The sequence below is a fragment of the Bos taurus genome, chromosome 3 (assembly GCF_002263795.3).
Source record: "Bos taurus isolate L1 Dominette 01449 registration number 42190680 breed Hereford chromosome 3, ARS-UCD2.0, whole genome shotgun sequence".
Lineage (NCBI taxonomy): Eukaryota > Metazoa > Chordata > Mammalia > Artiodactyla > Bovidae > Bos > Bos taurus.
Window position 1 is genome coordinate 11,194,006 of NC_037330.1, and position 19,583 is coordinate 11,213,588.

Sequence of the window (19,583 nt, forward strand, 5' to 3'; positions counted from 1 at the left end):
GCACAGGGAATTATACTCAATGTCTTATAATAACCTATGATGGAAAAGAATCTGAATAAGATGTGTTTATATCAATATACATATATATAAAACTGAATCACTTTGCTGTACACTTAAAACTAACATTGTAAATTAATTATATGTCCATTTAAAAAAAAAGAATCAGTTTGTAATTTTAACATCAAACATTTGTCTCATTCATAGAAAAAAATGTCAACTAATACTGGAAAATATAACATTTGTTTGTTGTTTCTTTTAGATTTCAGATGTCCAAACAATGAAGATCAACCAAACAGTCCTGGAAGAGTTCATTCTTGTTGGCTTTTCTGTTTACCCACATGCACAGACATTCCTCTTTGTGGTTTTCTTCTGCCTCTACCTTCCCACCTTCACAGGTAATCTGGCCATCATGGGTCTAACTTGGGTGGACAGACGTCTCCACACACCCATGTACCTCTTCCTTAGTGCACTCTCTTTCTCTGAGACCTGCTACACTCTGACCATTATCCCCAAGATGTTGGCAGATCTTCTCGTCAAGTACAGAAGCATTTCAGTCATAGGTTGTGGCTTGCAAATGAATTCCTTCTTGGGACTTGGTGGCACTAATTGTTTCATTCTCACTTTGATGGGATATGATCGCTTCCTGGCCATCTGCAACCCTCTCAGATATCCTTTGCTTATGACCAATATGGCGTGTGGAAAACTTGTGGTCTCTGCTTGGGTTGCAGGCTTCTTTATCTCTGTGACAGAGACTGGAATGATATTCAGGGGCTCTTTCTGTCATCCCAACCTTGTCAAACACTTCTTCTGTCATATGAGGGCTGTTGTGAGGCTGTCCTGTCTAGACAGCAAATTCACAGAATTCATTGTAACAGCAATCTCAGTGTCAGGCTTGATAGGCACCTTCCTGCTTATCATACTCACTTATGTGTTCATTCTCTCTACTGTTCTTAGGATCCCTTCAGCTGAGGGCAAGCAGAAAGCATTTTCTACCTGTGCCTCCCACCTCACAGTGGTCATCATCCACTTTGGTTTTGCATCTATTGTGTATCTGAAGCCAGAAGCATCAGGGGGAGATGACACACTGATAGCAATCCCCTACACTGTCATTACTCCTTTCCTCAGCCCTCTTATTTTCACCCTCAGGAATAAGGACATGAAGAATGCTTTCAGAAAGGTACTCGGAAAAACAAATTCCTTGAATAAATAATCTTGATTTATTGCTGCATGATTGAATATTCCTAGATGTCAGTAAGGGATTTACCCTATGATATCTGAGAAACCTGTACCATTTGCCTTTTTCCAGGGGTTGGCATATCGAGATCAAGTGACTGAGTCTAGGACCCAAGAATTGACTTATCTTGTTAAGGAAGTTGTCTATCTCTTTTCATTCTGCATCTTCTACATCTACTATACTCAACTCTACTTTTACTAGTACTATCAGTTCTTTAATTCTGCTTTGATATCAGTCTCTGAAGATACTAGGCTTCTACCAATCAACCTCTGGGTTTATTGCACCTTTGATGAAGTGGAATAAAAACGATTGTGGAAGGAAAAAATACCACGAGTGACCACTATATTCAGAAATGTTTAAAGATATCTAGAAATGTGAATTTTGAATAATGTATATAGGCAATGCTGTGAGGCACTGAATTGTGTCTCCCAGGAGATAAACCACTTTAACAGGAGGTTCACTATATAGTAATCATAATCTCTTTATCTGTGCATATCTGAATTGACATCTATATTTGTTAAGTACCATATCATACTGATTATTAAAAATTTTTAATAACACTGTTTATCATGGTGTTCCTTAATGATTTTCAGATGCTAGCTTCTGAATTTACAGGATGTGTTGGAATGTTGATTCAAATAAGTCAACAGGGCAGAAGTGCCTACTTGTTTCATAACTGGGGGAATCTATGTTGACAGCTGGAAATAACCTCCATTTTCTTTAAGATGAAGGCACTAAACAGCAAATGTTTGAAAAACTCTCATGGTATTGATGAGTGTGACATTAAAAAGTGTTTTGGAATAATTTTTACAGACATCTTATATGTAATAAAGGAAACTAGATAACACAGCATCAAATCTTTATATTACCTAAAAGAAAGTAAGAAATACTGTGGAGGTTGTATATCACAGAAAATTAGCAAGGGATCTTATGGAAAATTCCAGCATACAAGCCTGGGGCCATTGCTGAATCCTTTTTCAGTTCTGCTACTAACCAAATTCATGTCCTCTCATGAAGGTTATAACCACTGTACTTGTGGATTGTATATATAAAATGTATACAAAGTCTGGAGTAATTTCCAACCCAGATTATTTATGGGGATCATGTAAATATAGGTAACATAATGGATAAAAATGATTATGTACTTGCACTGATTAGGTTAATTCTTGCCATGATTCTCCTTTCTTCCCTGAGACCATTTTTGTAACACATATGCAGGCAGAATATTTACCCCTCCTTCATCTGTGATCACTGCTTCAGTGATGAAAGTGTTCCACCTCTGAGCACTGCTTAGTCAATCCAGAGAAGTTATACATCTCGGACATAAATACTAACAATCTGCTCACTCACAGTGAGTATAGAAGATAAAATGTTAAGTGTAGACTCAAGTTCCTGACTTGAATTTGGGCCAGTTAACCTGCATACATCTGACATGGTGACCATGGCAGGGATTGCTAGGTGCTACTTAGCATAGATTGTTAAACTAGAAAAAGCCAATTTGAGTAAATAGAATCTAGAAATACCTATATGGTTAGAAGTCAAGAAACACACTTCTAAATAAACAATGAATCAAAATAAGAAATCCTGTGGCTATTAGAAAAGAAGGTTTGAATTGTAAGAATTAAAAATACTACAGAACAAAGCTTTAGGATACATCTTTTCAGTATTTGGATGAAATATGTAGTGCTCAAAATACATATTAGAAAGGTATAATAGGCTCCAGTTTCATCCACCTCATTAGAACGGTGGATGAAACTGGAGCCTATTATACAGACTGAAGTAAGCCAGAAGAAAAAACATAAATACAGTATACTAACGCATATATATGGAATTTAGAAAGATGGTAACAATAACCTGGTGTACGAGATAGCAAAAGAGACACTGATGTATAGAACCGTCTTATGGACTCTGTGGGAGAGGGAGAGGGTGGGAAGATTTGGGAGAGTGACACTGAAACATGTAGAATATCATGTAAGAAACGAGTTGCCAGTCCAGGTTCGATGCACGATGCTGGATGCTTGGGGCTGGTGCACTGGGACGACCCAGAGGGATGGTATGGGGAGGGAGGAGGGAGGAGGGTTCAGGATGGGGAACACATGTATGCCTGTGGTGGATCCATTTTGATATTTGGCAAAACTAATACAATTATGTAAAGTTTAAAAATAAAATAAAAATTTTAAAGGAAAAAAAAAAAAAGAAAGGTATATAGAAAGCAAATTTGTAAGATAAACATTTGTCTCAATAATTTAGTAAAGGAATAGCTAAACACAGAAAGATTGTGAAGAAAAAATAAATATAAGGGCAAAGATTAAATATATATTAGTATGTGATTGTTGCTTTCTAATCATTAACCCATGTCCAACTTTTGTAACCCCATGAACTGTAGCCCACTAGATGCCTCTCTCCATGGGATTTCCCAGGCAAGACTACTGAAGTGGGTTGCCATTTCCTTTTCTAGGGTATCTTCGTGACCCAGGGATCAAACCCATGTCTCCTGAACTGTAGGCAGATTCTTTACTGCTGAGCCATCAGGGAAGCCACCATTGGTTCAAAAAAGTCAGAGGTTGGAGTATTGAAAACATTGGTAAATTATGTTATTCTTTGATGAGATTGACTAGGGAATAAAGACAGATGACACAAATAAACAACTATGGGAATGGAATAGAGTTGTTTCTCAGGTCACAGAGACATTAAAGATGAGTGAATACTGTGAATGATTTCATGAATATAAATATGAGGATTTACATAAAGTTGGAAAATTCTATAAGATACAACATAAGATACATGCTAAAACAAACACAAAAGTGAAACATTTAATTGTCAAGAAATTGAATTTTAATTATATTTCACATTGAAAAGTTTGAGTCCTTTAATTTCAATTTTTTCTAAATTATTTTACTAATAAAAATTTTAATGGGAAGAAGCTAGATTTTTATTCCTGTCAATGAGAAATATAGTATGGAACCAATGAAGGAATAAAGTAGGAGGTCAGTGGCTTCTGTTTTCTTCCAAAATGGGAAAGATGTTCATTTTCCCCTCTATGTGTAATGAAAACTTCAAGGAACAAATACAATTTGTTCTCTCAAGAAATGCACATTCTTCTTGTGAAGAAAAAGACAATTAGTGAGAGTTGGACTGTGAAGAAAGCCGAGTGCCGAAGAACTGATCCTTTTGAACTGTGGTGTTGGAGAAGACTCTTGAGAGTCCCTTGGACTGCAAGGAGATCCAACCAGTCCATCCTAAAGGAGATCAGTCCTGGGTGTTCATTGGAAGGACTGATGCTAAAGCTGAAACTCCAATACTTTGGCCACCTCATGCAAAGAGTTGACTCATTGGAAAAAACACGCAAAAAAACATGGTTCAGTTCAGTTCAGTCGGTCAGCCATGTCCGACACTTTGCGACCCCATGGACAGCAGCAGGCCAGGCTTCCCTGTCCATTACCAGAAACATGGAGATATTACCAACTACCAGAAAAAAATATTAGGCAACAGAAGCTACCTTGTGAGTGTGACTAGATTCTGTGTTTAAAAGACAAAAACTTTATTTAAAAAACTAAAAACAGAGTTACCATATAATCCAGCAATCCCATTCCTGGGCATATATCAAGAGAAAAACTCTAATTTGAAAAGATATATATACACACTCCAATGTTCTTTGCAGCAGTATTTACAAAACCAGGACATGGAAACAACCTAAATGCTCACTGACAGTTAAATGCATAAAGAAGTGGAGGAGAATCCTCAGCCATAAAAAAAAAAATGAAACAATGTCATTTGCAGCAATATGGATGGACCTAGAGATTATGATATTAAGTGAAGTAAATCAGACTGAATAAGACAAGCATCATATGATATCACTTAAATGTGGAATCTAAAATATAATTCAAATGATTTTATTTACAAAACAAAAACAGGTTCACAGAGACAATAAGAAAACAAACTAACAAAATTATGGTTACCAAGAGGAATGGGGGAGGGATAAATTAGGAGTTTGGGATTAGTAGATATAAACTACTATATATAAAATGATAAAAAACAAGTTCCTACAGTATAGCACTGGGAACAATATTCAATATCTTGCAATAACCCATGGTTGAAAACTATATGAAAAAGAAAAAAAAAATATATATATATATATATATATCTGAATAACTTTATACCAGGTTTAAATCAACTATATTTTAATACAAAAGACAAAAGTTCAAAGTAGCCATTAAAAATATTTTCAGATACCTAAAATTAATGATTAAAGAAATAAAGGAAGCCATCATGAAATGATAAATACAGAATATGAATAAAGAAAATAAATTTTTAAAAAGAACTAAATGAAATGCTGGACTTGAAAATTACAATAACTGAAATGTTTTAAAAATCAGCCTTGGACTCAGCAATGATAACCTTAACTTGAAGATGGCAGAACCAATTCTCCCACCTGTGACTTGTATAACCTTGTGAAGTTTAACTGTCTTGCTAGCCCCGCTAATCATGAACTGCTTGTCATTGCACTTTTATGAGAGAGCAGTATACTGTTTCATTTCAGACACTTTAATTTTGGGGTCTTAGTAGTAAGGTTGTAGCTACATTGTATTGTTAAGATAATTAAATGATATATTTATAAAATTTTTCATAATGTGTCCAGTATATTATAAATTCTCAGTAAAAGATAATTAGACATAGTTTTCTCCATCCCCGGGGAGAAGTACAGAAGTATCTCTTTCTGTTTAATTTCTCATCTCCCTCCCCTTTCTGAAACCATCTAGTCATTCTCCCTCAAGAACACTGTAGTCTTGTGATTCTTTTCTTGGCCAGCATTTGGTCTTTTCTTTCTTTGGTCCACCAATGGCTATTTCTCAAGCTTTTCTTGTTCATATTCCACTATTTTGGTAGATTATGTTTCTCAGGTAAAATCTATCAAATCTGCACTCATTATATTTATCAGTTTTTATGACTACAAGGTTCATCATCTGAAGACAGACATAAGACTCAGGCCAACACTTCTAAATTTCTGTTGCATATATCTGCCTCTTCTTTGAGCTTAATATGTCAAGACTGATCTTGTTATTGATTTTCTCATGAAAATCAATAAACAAAATCAATAAACAACCTTCTATGTTTTCTAAGACTTAGCATCTCCTCACAACTTTAGGATAAAAATCAAAACAGAACTGCAGTTTTCCTACTCCTTATAATATCGTCTAATTTTTTAAGGTACAGTTGCTTGTAATCCTATTATTTTTTTGTAGAGAGAATACTTCTTCTCCATGGCATCTTCTCTGACCTTTGATCCAGTTCCTCTATCTTGTCTATTCAACGTTTGGGTCTTCAGCTCACTACAGTGCAATCCCCTTTTCATCTGTACTATCTTCTCTCCTCCATCAAAATATTAACCCTTGTAAGAAGAAACTATTACTCATACTTTTCTGATTTTTCCCACTTTAAATACGGTGAGCTTTTCTTAAATGCTCAGGGTTGACTAAAAAAATACACAAGCCAAAAGCTGAGAATATGCTTTATTTGGTGAACTTTCTGAGGAAAATAGCCAGGTTTACAGCTTTTCAGATAGTTTTTAGATATTGTTCTGAAGAGGTAAGAGAGGAGCCAGTATATGTAGGAGTTTTGCTGGAAAAAAATGTAGGTGAAAAATCAAAAGATTACTGCTAATCAGAAAGAAATCCCAAACATCTGAAATCATTTTTAATGTTTTTCTGTAAATGGGAAGATGTAAGAGCCTGAGATCAATGAAATTATTCCTTTGGTCTTCATCTTAACTATCAAGGGCCAGTATCCTAAATTTCTTCATTTTGAATTCCCCTCCGGGTGCACCATTTGTGGGGTGAGATTCAGTGGTTCATTACTTGATGATTTGAAGGCAAGAAACATTCCTTATTTACTAAAAAAGGCAGACAATATTTTTTGTTCATACCAGGAGTGGACTCTGTGACTAGAGGGACAAAGTGTGTTTATGGTGAGGGGAAGAGCAAATTGAATGAGTATTAGGGATACAGTTTATTCCACTCTTCAGCAAAACAAAACTAACGGAGTAGCAGGAAGCCTTGGTTATGAGCAGAATATAGACTCTGAAAGTTTTAAATCCCCAGAGACTCCCAGAAGCCAAGTCACATATTATACAAACCCCTGTAACTAATGAGAGCAAATTACAAAGTTGAGTGAGAAAGTTCTTTTCCTCTCTCTGATGAAGAAGAGAGAAATCCCTGAGGGTCTCTTAACCAGAAACAAACCTCTAGAGCTGAGGAACTTCAAACAGGTGATTAGCAGATATCATCTTTAAAGTGTTAGAAGGAAAGGCTCTAAGCCATTGTAATTCAGTGAGTGTTGGGAACTGATCACAGCACATGTGGCCTAACTTCACACCTCGTGTCAGAAACTCTGGAACCATAGAAAGCTAAGGGGCATAGTCAGGACCTCTTTCCTTACTTGCCAGGTAGGAAAATTTGAAACTGGAATGTACAGGAACTTTCCCAGTGTCACTAAACTAGCAATGATAAAGTAAAAAATCTGGAGTCTTTGACCAATGATGTTCATAGTAAGTTGATCTTTACCTTTTTTGAGTTATGAACAAAGCATTTTCCCAACAATTTCAAGACTATCATAGAAGAATATAACTGATACTGAGTTGGCTTTGGAGCCCTGATAAAATACACGAGGTAGGAAACTATTCTTATATGGTTTGACTGTTTTCTTCATGATCAATTCACTACATTTTCTTCAAATTTACTATTTCTCTTTGACTTTAAATTAGTAGTGTATTATTTTGTCAGTGGATCCATATTCCAAACTAAATTTGAGACAGTTTGATTTAGCAACAACTTCAGAGAGAACTGAGGGTGAGGTAGAGTACCCTCATCCCCTTCACAAACACATACAGCCAGAATATGCCAAAAGTAGAAGGAGATTCTAATATTCCTATTCTACTGAGGATGATTCTCCAAGTAGTCATTTACAACACAGTTGAGTAAAGACTGGATAAGGAAGGGGCTACTTTGAATTTGAATCACTGATTCTTTGCATTATCAAAATTCTTCTGAATTTAACTGTTTCTGTGAAAACAAATTTGATGGGGGGGCTGTCTTGGAAGGAATATGGCCTACTGTGTGAAGCCAGGCTGTTCTGCAAGTAGTGAGTTAGAAATAGCTTGGGTTTACACCATGGAGCTATTAAAACAACTTCTTATTATGCCAATATATTTTTCCTTTGGGGAACCTATGTAATCTTAGTTTACAAACCATAAAACTGCCTTTGTTGTAGAGTTATTGTAAAGAGTCATGAGAATTTAAGAATCTCAGCTTATAAATGGCTCTATAGGTAGAAGGAATTCTTAACAATGACTTAGAGATAAATAGAAGGACATGGTCTTCACTTTTCTTTAATATTTAGGTCCTAACCAATTTCTCCAAGAAGGGATAATGACAATGGGATTTTCTTATAGTTGTAAGTCATTGTCCAAATATAGTCCCAAAATAGCTAGGAAGTTAACAATCAACCTTCACCCCTTAGATAGTTAGACAACATTATACAGAGGAAGTTTCTGAGTCAGACAGTGACTCTGTCTATTAACTACTTGATAGTTTTTTTCAGGATTTAGAGTCAAATCCAAAGCTGAGTCACCAAATTCATCTGAATTTCCTTCATCTGGACATGAATTAGAATATTTTCTGTCCTGTTAGTATTATGGGCCATTAAAATCATTAATGAGGGCAAGAAAGAGCCATAAAAAGTAATGAGCATTTGTTTACAGAAACAAATAGTACATTGGAAAAAACATCACCTACATACACATGGTGAATTGCCAAACTAAATGATCTATCAGAAATTGTAAACTTGGACTTCTCTGGTGGTCCAGTGGTTGGGAGTCCACCTGCCAACGCAGGAGACATGGTTTGATCCTTCGTCCAGGAAGATTCCACATACCACAGGGAAAATAAACCCATGTGCCACAACTACTGAACATATGCCCTAGATCCTGCATGCCACAACAAGACAAGGCACCACAATGAGAAGTCCGTGCGTGCAACTAGAGAGTAGTCGCTGCTCGCTGCAACTAAAAAAATCCCATGTGCGACAATGAAGACCCAGCATGAACAAACATAAACAAAAAAAATGATTTTTTAAAAAATTGAAAATTTCACTATTTATCTATTTAAACCATTTCAAAAAATAATGGAAAGTTTAGTATTTATTTGTCTTTCTTTCATATTTCAGAAAATTCAACAATGAAGATCAATCAGACAGTCCTGAAAGAGTTCATTCTTGTTGGCTTTTCTGTTTACCCACATGCACAGACATTCCTCTTTGTGGTTTTCTTTTGCCTCTACCTTCTCACCCTCACAGGTAACCTGACCATCATGAGTCTTACTTGGGTGGACAGACATCTCCACACACCCATGTACCTCTTCCTTGGTGCACTCTCTTTCTCTGAGACCTGCTACACTCTGACCATTATCCCCAGGATGCTGGCAGATCTCCTGGCCAAGAAAAGAAGCATTTCAGTCATAGGTTGTGCCTTGCAGATGTATTTCTTCTTGGGACTTGGTGGCACTCACTGTATCCTTCTCACTTTGATGGGATATGATCGCTTCCTGGCCATCTGCAACCCTCTCAGATATCCTTTGCTTATGACCAATATGGCATGTGGAAAACTTGTGGTCTCTGCTTGGGCTGCTGGCTTCTTTATTTCTGTGACAGAGATTGCGTTGATATTCAGGGGCTCTTTCTGCAGTCCCAATCTTGTAGAACACTTCTTCTGTCATATGAGGGCTATTGTGAGGCTGTCCTGTCTAGACAGCGAACTCACAGAATTCATTGTAACAGCAATCTCAGTGTCAGGCTTGATGGGCACCTTTCTGCTCATTATCCTCACTTACATTTTCATTCTTTCCACTGTCCTCAAGATCCCGTCAGCTGAGGGCAAGCAGAAGGCATTTTCTACCTGTGCCTCCCACCTCACAGTGGTCATCATCCACTTTGGTTTTGCATCTATTGTGTATCTGAAGCCAGAAGCATCAGGGGGAGATGACACAGTGATCGCAGTTCCTTACACTGTCCTCACTCCTTTCCTCAGCCCTCTCATTTTTAGCCTCAGGAATAAGGACATGAAGAATGCTTTCAGAAAGGCCCTTGGAAAGACACATTTCTTGAATAAGCAATCTTGGATTATGGAAGATTATGAGAACATACATAACTGAATGTTCTCATAAATCAGGAGGCATTTACCCTGTGACATGTGAAATCTGTACCATTTACCTTTTTCCAGAGGTTGACGTATGGGGATCAAATGACTGAGTCTGGGACCTATGCCTTGACAAGCACTTACTTGGCCTGAAAGAAAGGTGTCCAATGACTTCTATTCTCCGTCCCTGCAGATTTTAGGCTTCTATCAATGAATCTCTGGGTGCACTTCACTTTTGATGCAATGAGGAAAGCAAGATTATGGAAAGAAAAAAAGCAAAACCTTTGACCATTTCACTAAAAGAAATGCTTTTAGAGAGCTAGAGATGTAAAAGTTGAAGAATTTTTCTAGGTAATATTGTAAGGAACTGATTTGTTCCTTCAGGATATAAACCATTTCTGATATGAGCTATAGTACGTATAAATATTCAACTATGTGTAAATATATATATTTGTTAAGTTCCATGCCAAACTATTAATGATTTTTAATAACTTTGTTCACGATTGTGTCCATCAGAATTAGATACTAGATTCTAACTACACAGGATGTTTTGGAACAATGATTCAAATAAGTAAATTGGACAGTAAAGTCTATATGTTCTAAGTCTATGGGAACCTGTCAAAGCCTGAATATAAACTCTACTTTCTTTATGAAGAGGGCGTTAAACAGCTAACCTTAAAAAAATGCCTCAATATTAAGTGGTTTAACAACAAAAAAGTGTTTTTGAATAATTTTGGCAGACTATAGGTAATGAAGGTAAAAAGGCATACACAGAACCAAACACTTATTTTACCTAGAGGAAAATAAATATTGTATAGGTTATATATCACAGAGAAGTTTTTAGTAATCTTAGTGAAATTCCCAACATACAAGCTTAAGAATTTTCTGAATCCTTTCTCAGTTCTGCTGCTAACATGTCCTCTCATGAAGGATACAATTACTATACAAAGGATCGGTGTATATAAAATATATAAAGCCTTTGGAATAGTTTCTGACCTACATTATTTATGTGAATGTTCTAAAGATAAGTAAGATAATGGGTGAAAATTATTATGCCCTTACCCCAACTCAGGTTATCTATTGCTGTGACTGTTTTCTTCCCTGGGACTATTTTTGTAATACACATGCAGGCAGAATATTTGCCCTTTACATTTGTGCTTATTGCTTTAGTAGTATTTCTCTCCATTCCTAAAAATTAAAACCTAGAAAATATCTAAATGTTTAGAAGTCAAGAAACACATTTCTAAATAAAAAGTAAATCAATCAAGAAATCCCATGAATATTAGAAAAAATATTTGAACTGGAGGAAATAAAAATACTTCAAGTCAAAGCTTGTGGATGTAGCTTTTCAGTGCTTGGATGAAATATATAGCATTCAAAATATATAGCATTTAAAATGTTCATAGGTTGAATATTTATAAGATAAGCATTCATCTTTAAAATTTAGTAATAGCTAAGCACAAAAAGACTGTGAAAAATAATATTCCTTGATGAAATTTATGAATAAATAAAAACAGAAGACACAAACAATCTTAAGAATTGAAATCTGGATGTTTCTCAGATAGACATTAAAGATAAGAGAATTCTGTACATTATGTTATGTTCATAACATAATTTGAGAATTTAAACAAAGTGGGAAAAATCCTATAAAATACATACTAAAACTGACATAAGAAGAAAAAGTTATTTAATTCTCAAGAAAATGAATTTTAATTAACATTTCTTGTGAGTTCTGCCCTAAGGCCACAGGTGCAAGGCCTTCCATCAAGGTCACAGAAGTAGAGCCCAGAACCAAGGATTATGTCTGGAACTGACTCACAGCCTCTGTAAATGTTGCCGAAAGACCCCCTCATCATCAACAGCAAGCTTCCTGACTCCAAATTAGCAAATGTGCCCACCCCAGTAGTCACCCAATAGTCCCCTAACCAGTCATCTAATGCCAGTCTCCCACCAGGAACTTTCTTTGCCTTGAGGCTATACAAATTGGCATTGCAGTTGGATTCTTTACCAGGTGAGCCCCCAGGGAAGCCCAAGAATACTGGAGTGGGTAGCCTACTCGTTCTCAAGTGAATCTTCCCAATCCGGAATCAAACCAAGGTCTCCTACATTGCAGGTGGATTCTTTACCAACTGAGCTATCAGGGAAGCCCCCAAGTTGGATACTGACCCACAAACAGTGTCAGCTTTCCTTGGTCTATCAGGAAGTGTTGACCCACTGGACTCACAGTGCCCATATTATCTCTGTTCTTTGTTCTTAATAAACTGATTCCTTACTGAAATACTCTGTGTCTGGAAATTGTTCTCCAACCCATTTTCAAACTGCCCCAATACTTATCACATTAAGTATCTGGGTCCTTTAATGTCACTGATAGATTCTGCCAAACTCTCAAAGTGGAAATTGCTCCAAACTGCACAAAGAGATTACATGGAATAGATAAGAATAAATACCCTCAACTCATTTTTTTTTTTTTTTTGGCTCAGTTCAGTTCAGTAACTCAGTCATGTCCGACTCTTTGCAACCCCATGAATCGCAGCACGCTAGGCCTCCTTGTCTATCACTAACTCCCAGAGTCTACCCAAACCCATGTCCATCGAGTTGGTGATGCCATCCAGCAATCTCATCCTCTGTCGTCCCCTTCTCCTCCTGCCCCCAATCCCTCCTAGCATTAGGGTCTTTTCCAATGAGTCAACTCTTTGCGTGAGGTAGCCAAAGTATTGGAGTTTCAGCTTCAGCATCAGTCCTTCCAATGAACACCCAGGATTGATCTCCTTTAGGATGGACTGGTTGGATCTCCTTGCAGTCCAAAGGACTCTCAAGAGTCTTCTCCAACACCACAGTTCAAAAGCATCAATTCTTTGGTGCTCAGCTTTCTTCACAGTCCAACTCTCACATCCATACATGACCACTGGAAAAACCATAGCCTTGACTAGATGGACCTTTGTTGGCAAAGTAATGTCTCTGCTTTTGAATATGCTATCTAGGTTGGTCATAACTTTCCTTCAAAGGAGTAAGTGTTTTTTAATTTCATGGCTGCAATCACCATCTGCAGTGATTTTGGAGCCCCCCAAAATAAAGTCTGACACTGTTTCCACTGTTTTCCCATGTATCTGCCATGAAGTGATGGGACCAGATGCCCTGATCTTAGTTTTCTGAATGTTGAGCTTTAAGCCAAATTTTCCACTCTCCTCCTTCACTTTCATCAAGAGGTTCTTCAATTTCTTTTTTTTTCTTCTTTTTGAATTATTATTATTTTTTAAAATTTTATTTTATTTTTAAACTTTACAAATTGTATTAGTTTTGCCAAATATCAAAATGAATCCACCACAGGTATACATGTGTTCCCCATCCTGAACCTTCCTCCCTCCTCCTCCCCATCCCATCCCTCCGGGTCATCCCACTGCACCAGCCCCAAGCATCCAGTATCGTGCATCGAACCTGGACTGGCAACTCATTTCATACATGATATTATACATGTTTCAATGCCATTCTCCCAAAGCTTCCCACCCTCTCCCTCTCCCACAGAGTCCATAAGACTGTTCTATGGACAGTGTCTATTTTGCTGTCTCGTACACAGGGTTATTGTTATCATCTTTCTAAATTCCATATATATGTGTTAGTATACTGTATTGGTGTTTTTCTTTCTGGCTTACTTCACTCTGTATAATAGGCTCCAGTTTCATCCACCTCATTAGAACTGATTCAAATGTATTCTTTTTAATGGCTGAATAATACTCCATTGTGTATATGTACCACAGCTTTCTTATCCATTCATCTGCTGATGGACATCTAGGTTGCTTCCATGTCCTGGCTATTATAAACAGTGCTGCGATGAACATCGGGGTACACATGTCTCTTTCCCTTCTGGTTTCCTCAGTGTGTATGCCCAGCAGTGGGATTGCTGGGTCATATGGCAGTTCTATTTCCAGTTTTTTAAGGAATCTCCACACTGTTCTCCATAGTGGCTGTACTAGTTTGCATTCCCACCAACAGTGTAAGAGGGTTCCCTTTTCTCCACACCCTCTCCAGCATTTATTGCTTGTAGACTTTTGGATCGCAGCCATTCTGACTGGTGTGAAATGGTATCTCATAGTGGTTTTGATTTGCATTTCTCTAATAATAAGTGATGTTGAGCATCTTTTCATGTGTTTGTTAGCCATCTGTATGTCTTCTTTGGAGAAATGTCTATTTAGTTCTTTGGCCCATTTTTTGTTGGGTCATTTATTTTTCTGGAGTTGAGCTGTAGGAGTTGCTTGTATATTTTTGAGATTAGTTATTTGTCTGTTGCTTCATTTGCTATTATTTTCTCCCATTCTTAAGGCTGCCTTTTCACCTTGCTAATAGTTTCCTTTGATGTGCAGAAGCTTTTGATTTTAATTAGGTCCCATTTGTTTATTTTTGTTTTTATTTCCAATATTCTGGGAGGTGGGTCATAGAGGATCCTGCTGTGATGTATGTCAGAGAGTGTTTTGCCTATGTTCTCCTCTAGGAGTTTTATAGTTTCTGGTCTTATGTTGAGATCTTTAATCCATTTTGAGTTTATTTTTGTATATGGTGTTAGAAAGTGTTCTAGTTTCATTCTTTTACAAGTGGTTGACCAGATTTCCCAGCACCACTTGTTAAAGAGATTGTCTTTAATCCACTGTATATTCTTGCCTCCTTTGTCAAAAATAAGGTATCCATATGTGTGTGGATTTATCTCTGGGCTTTCTATTTCGTTCTGTTGATCAATATTTCTGTCTTTGTGCCAGTACCATACTGTCTTGATGACTGTGGCTTTGTAGTAGAGCCTGAAGTCAGGTAGGTTGATTCCTCCAGTTCCATTCTTCTTTCTCAAGATAGCTTTGGCTATTCAAGGTTTGTTGTATTTCCATATAAATTGTGAAATTGTTCTAGCTCTGTGAAGAATACCGTTGGTAGCTTGATAGGGATTGCATTGAATCTATAAATTGCTTTGGGTAGTATACTCATTTTCACTATATTGATTCTTCCAATCCATGAACATGGTATATTTCTCCATCTATTAGTGTCCTCTTTGATTTCTTTCACCAGTGTTTTATAGTTTTCTATGTATAGGTCTTTAGTTTCTCTAGGTAGATATATTCCTAAGTATTTTATTCTTTCCGTTGCAATGGTGAATGGAATTGTTTCCTTAATTTCTCTTTCTGTTTTCTCATTATTAGTGTATAGGAATGCAAAGGATTTCTGTGTGTTGATTTTATATCCTGCAACTTTACTATAATCATTGATTAGTTCTAGTAATTTTCTGGTGGAGTCTTTAGGGTTTTCTATGTAGAGGATCATGTCATCTGCAAATAGTGAGAGTTTTACTTCTTCTTTTCCAATTTGGATTCCTTTTATTTCTTTTTCTGCTCTGACTGCTGTGGCCAAAACTTCCAATACTATGTTGAATAGTAGTGGTGAAAGTGGGCACCCTTGTCTTGTTCCTGACTTTAGAGGGAATGCTTTCAATTTTTCACCATTGAGGATAATGTTTGCTGTGGGTTTGTCATATATAGCTTTTATTATGTTGAGGTATGTTCCTTCTATTCCTGCTTTCTGAAGAGTTTTTATCATAAATGGATGTTGAATTTTGTCAAAGGCTTTCTCTGCATCTATTGAGATAATCATATGGTTTTTATATCCCAGGGATGCAAGGTTCTTCAATTTCTGCAGTAAGGGTGGTGTCATCTGCATATCTGAGGTTATTGATATTTCTCCCCACAATCTTGATTCCGGCTTGTGCTTCTCCCAGCCCAGAATTTTTCATGATATACTTTGCATATAAGTTAAATAAGCAGGGTGACAATATACAGTCTTGACGTACTCCTTTTCCTATTTGGAACCAGTCTGTTGTTCCATGTCCAGTTCTAGCCTTTGCTTCCTGACCTGCATATAGGTTTCTTAAGAGACAGGTCAGATGGTCTGGTATTCCCATCTCTTTCAGAATTTTCCACAGTTTATTGTGATCCACACAGTCAAAGGCTTTGGCATAGTCAATAAAGCAGAAGTAGATGTTTTTCTGGAACTCTCTTGGTTTTTCTGTGATTCAGCAGATGTTGGCAATTTGATCTCTGGTTCCTCTGCCTTTTCTAGAACCAGCTTGAGCCTTTTTTTTTTTTTTTTTTTTGGCTAGTATAAACCATATACTGGGGCTTCCCTGGTGGCTCAGTCAGTAAGAAATCCACATGCAATGCAAGAGACCCAGATTTGATCCCCTGGAAAAGGAAAAGGCAACCCACTCCAGTATTCTTACTTGAGAAATCCCATGGACAAAGGAGCCTGGTGGTTTACAGTCCATGCAGTTGCAAGAGTTGTACATAACTTTGCAACTAAACCACCACCAAACCATACACTATATCTTGAAATCTCTCCCAGGAACATAGATGTAAAAATCTCAAGTAAAATAAAACCAACCAAATACATATACTCAAGTTCAATTTAGTTCAGAAATGTAAAGTTTTCACATTTGGAAATCATTCGGTGTAATTATCAGAAGAAAAAATACTAATCATGAGATTATTCATTGGTACAGAAAATCTTTTGATAATATTTAATATCCATTCAGGTGATAGAGAAAAAAGCTTGTAGTGTAATAGAAATTAAGAGGAAATTCCTTAAACTAATGAAGATTATCAAACTTTTTACTTTATGGTAAAATACTTAAATCTGTCCAGGTTAAATTAGGAACAAGACAAGAAAAACTTCTCTCATCAATCCTATTCCATGTTATTCTAGACTGTCAGTATAGTAAGAAAAGAAAAGAAATAAAATACATTAGCTTTATAAAGAAGACAAAGGGCCATTTCTTTACAATATTGTATGTTATAAAATCCAAAATAAACTGCATGCAAATTATTAGAATTAATAATCAATATACTGCTGGACACATGAACATAAATCAATTGTAGTTTCTTAAATTAACAACTATAATGTAGTATAAAAGTGTATACTACATGTAAAAGCTTTAAAACTATCAAACACCTTGGAACAAAATTCATAAAAGACAAGCAAAGTCTCTACAGGGAAATTTGTAAAGAATTACTAAAATACTTTTTTAAATATGTAAATTATGAGTTATATAATTTCATGGGTTAGAAGACTCAATGTTGTATAAATGTCCATTCTTTCCATAAAAATCTATGTTTCAAGAAAATACCAATGGGAATTCTAATAATTTCCTTGTTTGTGTCTGAAAATGAAGTATATTAAAATTTATATGGATTTACAAGTAGCCAAGATATTATTGGCAGAGAAGGTGATGGCAACCCACTCCAGTACTCTTGCCTGCAAAATCGCATGGATGGAGGAGCCTGGTAGGCTGCAGTCCATGGGGTCGCGAAGAGTCGGACATGACTGAGCGACTTCACTTTCACTTTTCAGTTTCATGCATTGGAGAAGGAAATGGCAACCCACTCCAGTGTTCTTGCCTGGAGAATCCCAGGGATGGGGGAGCCTGGTGGGCTGCCAACTATGGGGTTGCACAGAGTCGGACATGACTGAAGTGACTTAGCAGCAGCAGCAGCAGCAAGATATTATTGAAGAACAATTTAGCATTATTTGTTTTAACAGATAACAGTTCTCATTATGCAACTGCAGCATGTTGTTGGCACAAGTGACAAATACAACAAAAGAGCTGAAGAATGAGTCCCCAGATTTACATGCACATGGGTATAGCTGGTGGCTAATTATAATTGTTACTATATTTCTTAGCCTCCTTTGCATCCAGGATTAGCTAAGCAACTAAGTTTTTCCAATCACATGTAAGATGAAATAATGGGTGCAATGTCTACATGTCTCCCTTAAGAGCAGCATTTCTCTTTCTGCTTTCCTGATGGCTAGGAATGGGAAACCAGTACTTTGAACTCTGAAATAGAAGCCTTATTTTGAGAATGGCAGAACCACTCTGTGACTTGTACAACTTTGTGATGCTAAGCTGCAGTGCCAGCCTTGCCTACTGTGAACTGATTGTCACTGGTGTTATATAAGACAGAAATAAATTCTGTCTCATTTCAACCACTTTAAGGGACTTGATCATTGAGACTGTAGCTACATTGTGTGAAGATAACTAAATGAGATTTTTCTTAAAACTTAAACAAAGTGTCCAATGAGTGACAATTGTACATATTTTTCCAGCATCCATTGGAAAAAGTACAAAAGCACTCCTTTCTGCTTCACTTGATTACTAAGATACTTTCTCGTTTTTCTCATCTCCCTCTCCTTTCTGAAGCTATATACCCCTTCCCCTCAAAAAAACTGCTGTCATGATTCTTTTCTTAGCCAACTTTTGATCTTTTCACTTCTTTGGTCTACCAACGGCCATTTTCAAGCTCTTGTTCATCTTTCTCTCTTTTTATAATATCTGGTTTTCTCATTAAATCTGTCAAATTTACTCCTGTTATATTTACTAGAGTTTAATATTTAAAAATTTATAAAGATTGGCAAAACCCAGGCCAATATTTCTAACTTACTGCTGTATATACCTGCCTCTTTTTTTGCACTTAGTGTGTTAAGACAACGAATCACTGATTTTCTTATGTTGTTCCTCCTTTTGTGTTTTCTAAGAGTTAGCATCTCCTCACTCCTTCAGGCTAAAACTCAGAAATACACCTTATAGCATCATCTAATTCATTGTAAAGACTATGTTTAAAGCCCTATTGTTTTGCTTCCCTCATAGCTCAATCAGTAAAAAAAATCTGCCTGCAATGCAGGAGACCCAGGTTCAGTCCCTGGGTTGGGAAGATCCCCTGGAGAAGAAAATGGTAACCCACTCCAGTATCCTTGCCAGGAAAATCCCATGGACAGAAGAGCCTGGCAGGCTACAGTCCATGGGGTCGCAAGAGTCATACATGACTTAGTGACTAAACCACCATTTTGCAATAACAATAAACTTCATTACAGAGAGGAGTAAAAATTACTTATATTAGGTGGGTTCACTCCCCAATATTGCATTCTAAACAGGATGCTTTTGGTCTCTCTTTGAACATTTCCAGTGATAAAGAGATTAACACATACCTTTGGCCACCTGATCCGAAGAGCTGACTCATTTGGAAAGACCCTGACACTGGGAAAGATTGAGGGCAGGAGAAGAAGGGGACGACAGAAGACGAGATGGTTGGATGGCATCACCGACTCAATGGACATGAGTTTGGGTGGGCTCCAGGA

The 19,583-nt window shown here is 36.8% G+C and overlaps 2 protein-coding genes across 2 annotated transcripts; both read left to right on the top strand.

The window, feature by feature from the left end:
- The first annotated feature begins 277 nt into the window (after positions 1-277).
- On the top strand, positions 278-1,210 carry OR10X1D (olfactory receptor family 10 subfamily X member 1D). The gene has a single exon (NM_001390437.1). It carries the CDS (start codon positions 278-280, stop codon positions 1,208-1,210), a length of 933 nt encoding a protein of 310 aa, NP_001377366.1.
- Positions 1,211-9,429: 8,219 nt separating this feature from the next.
- On the top strand, positions 9,430-10,437 carry OR10X1C (olfactory receptor family 10 subfamily X member 1C). The gene has a single exon (XM_002685936.4). It carries the CDS (start codon positions 9,466-9,468, stop codon positions 10,435-10,437), a length of 972 nt encoding a protein of 323 aa, XP_002685982.2. The 5' UTR covers positions 9,430-9,465.
- The last annotated feature ends 9,146 nt before the right edge of the window (positions 10,438-19,583 follow it).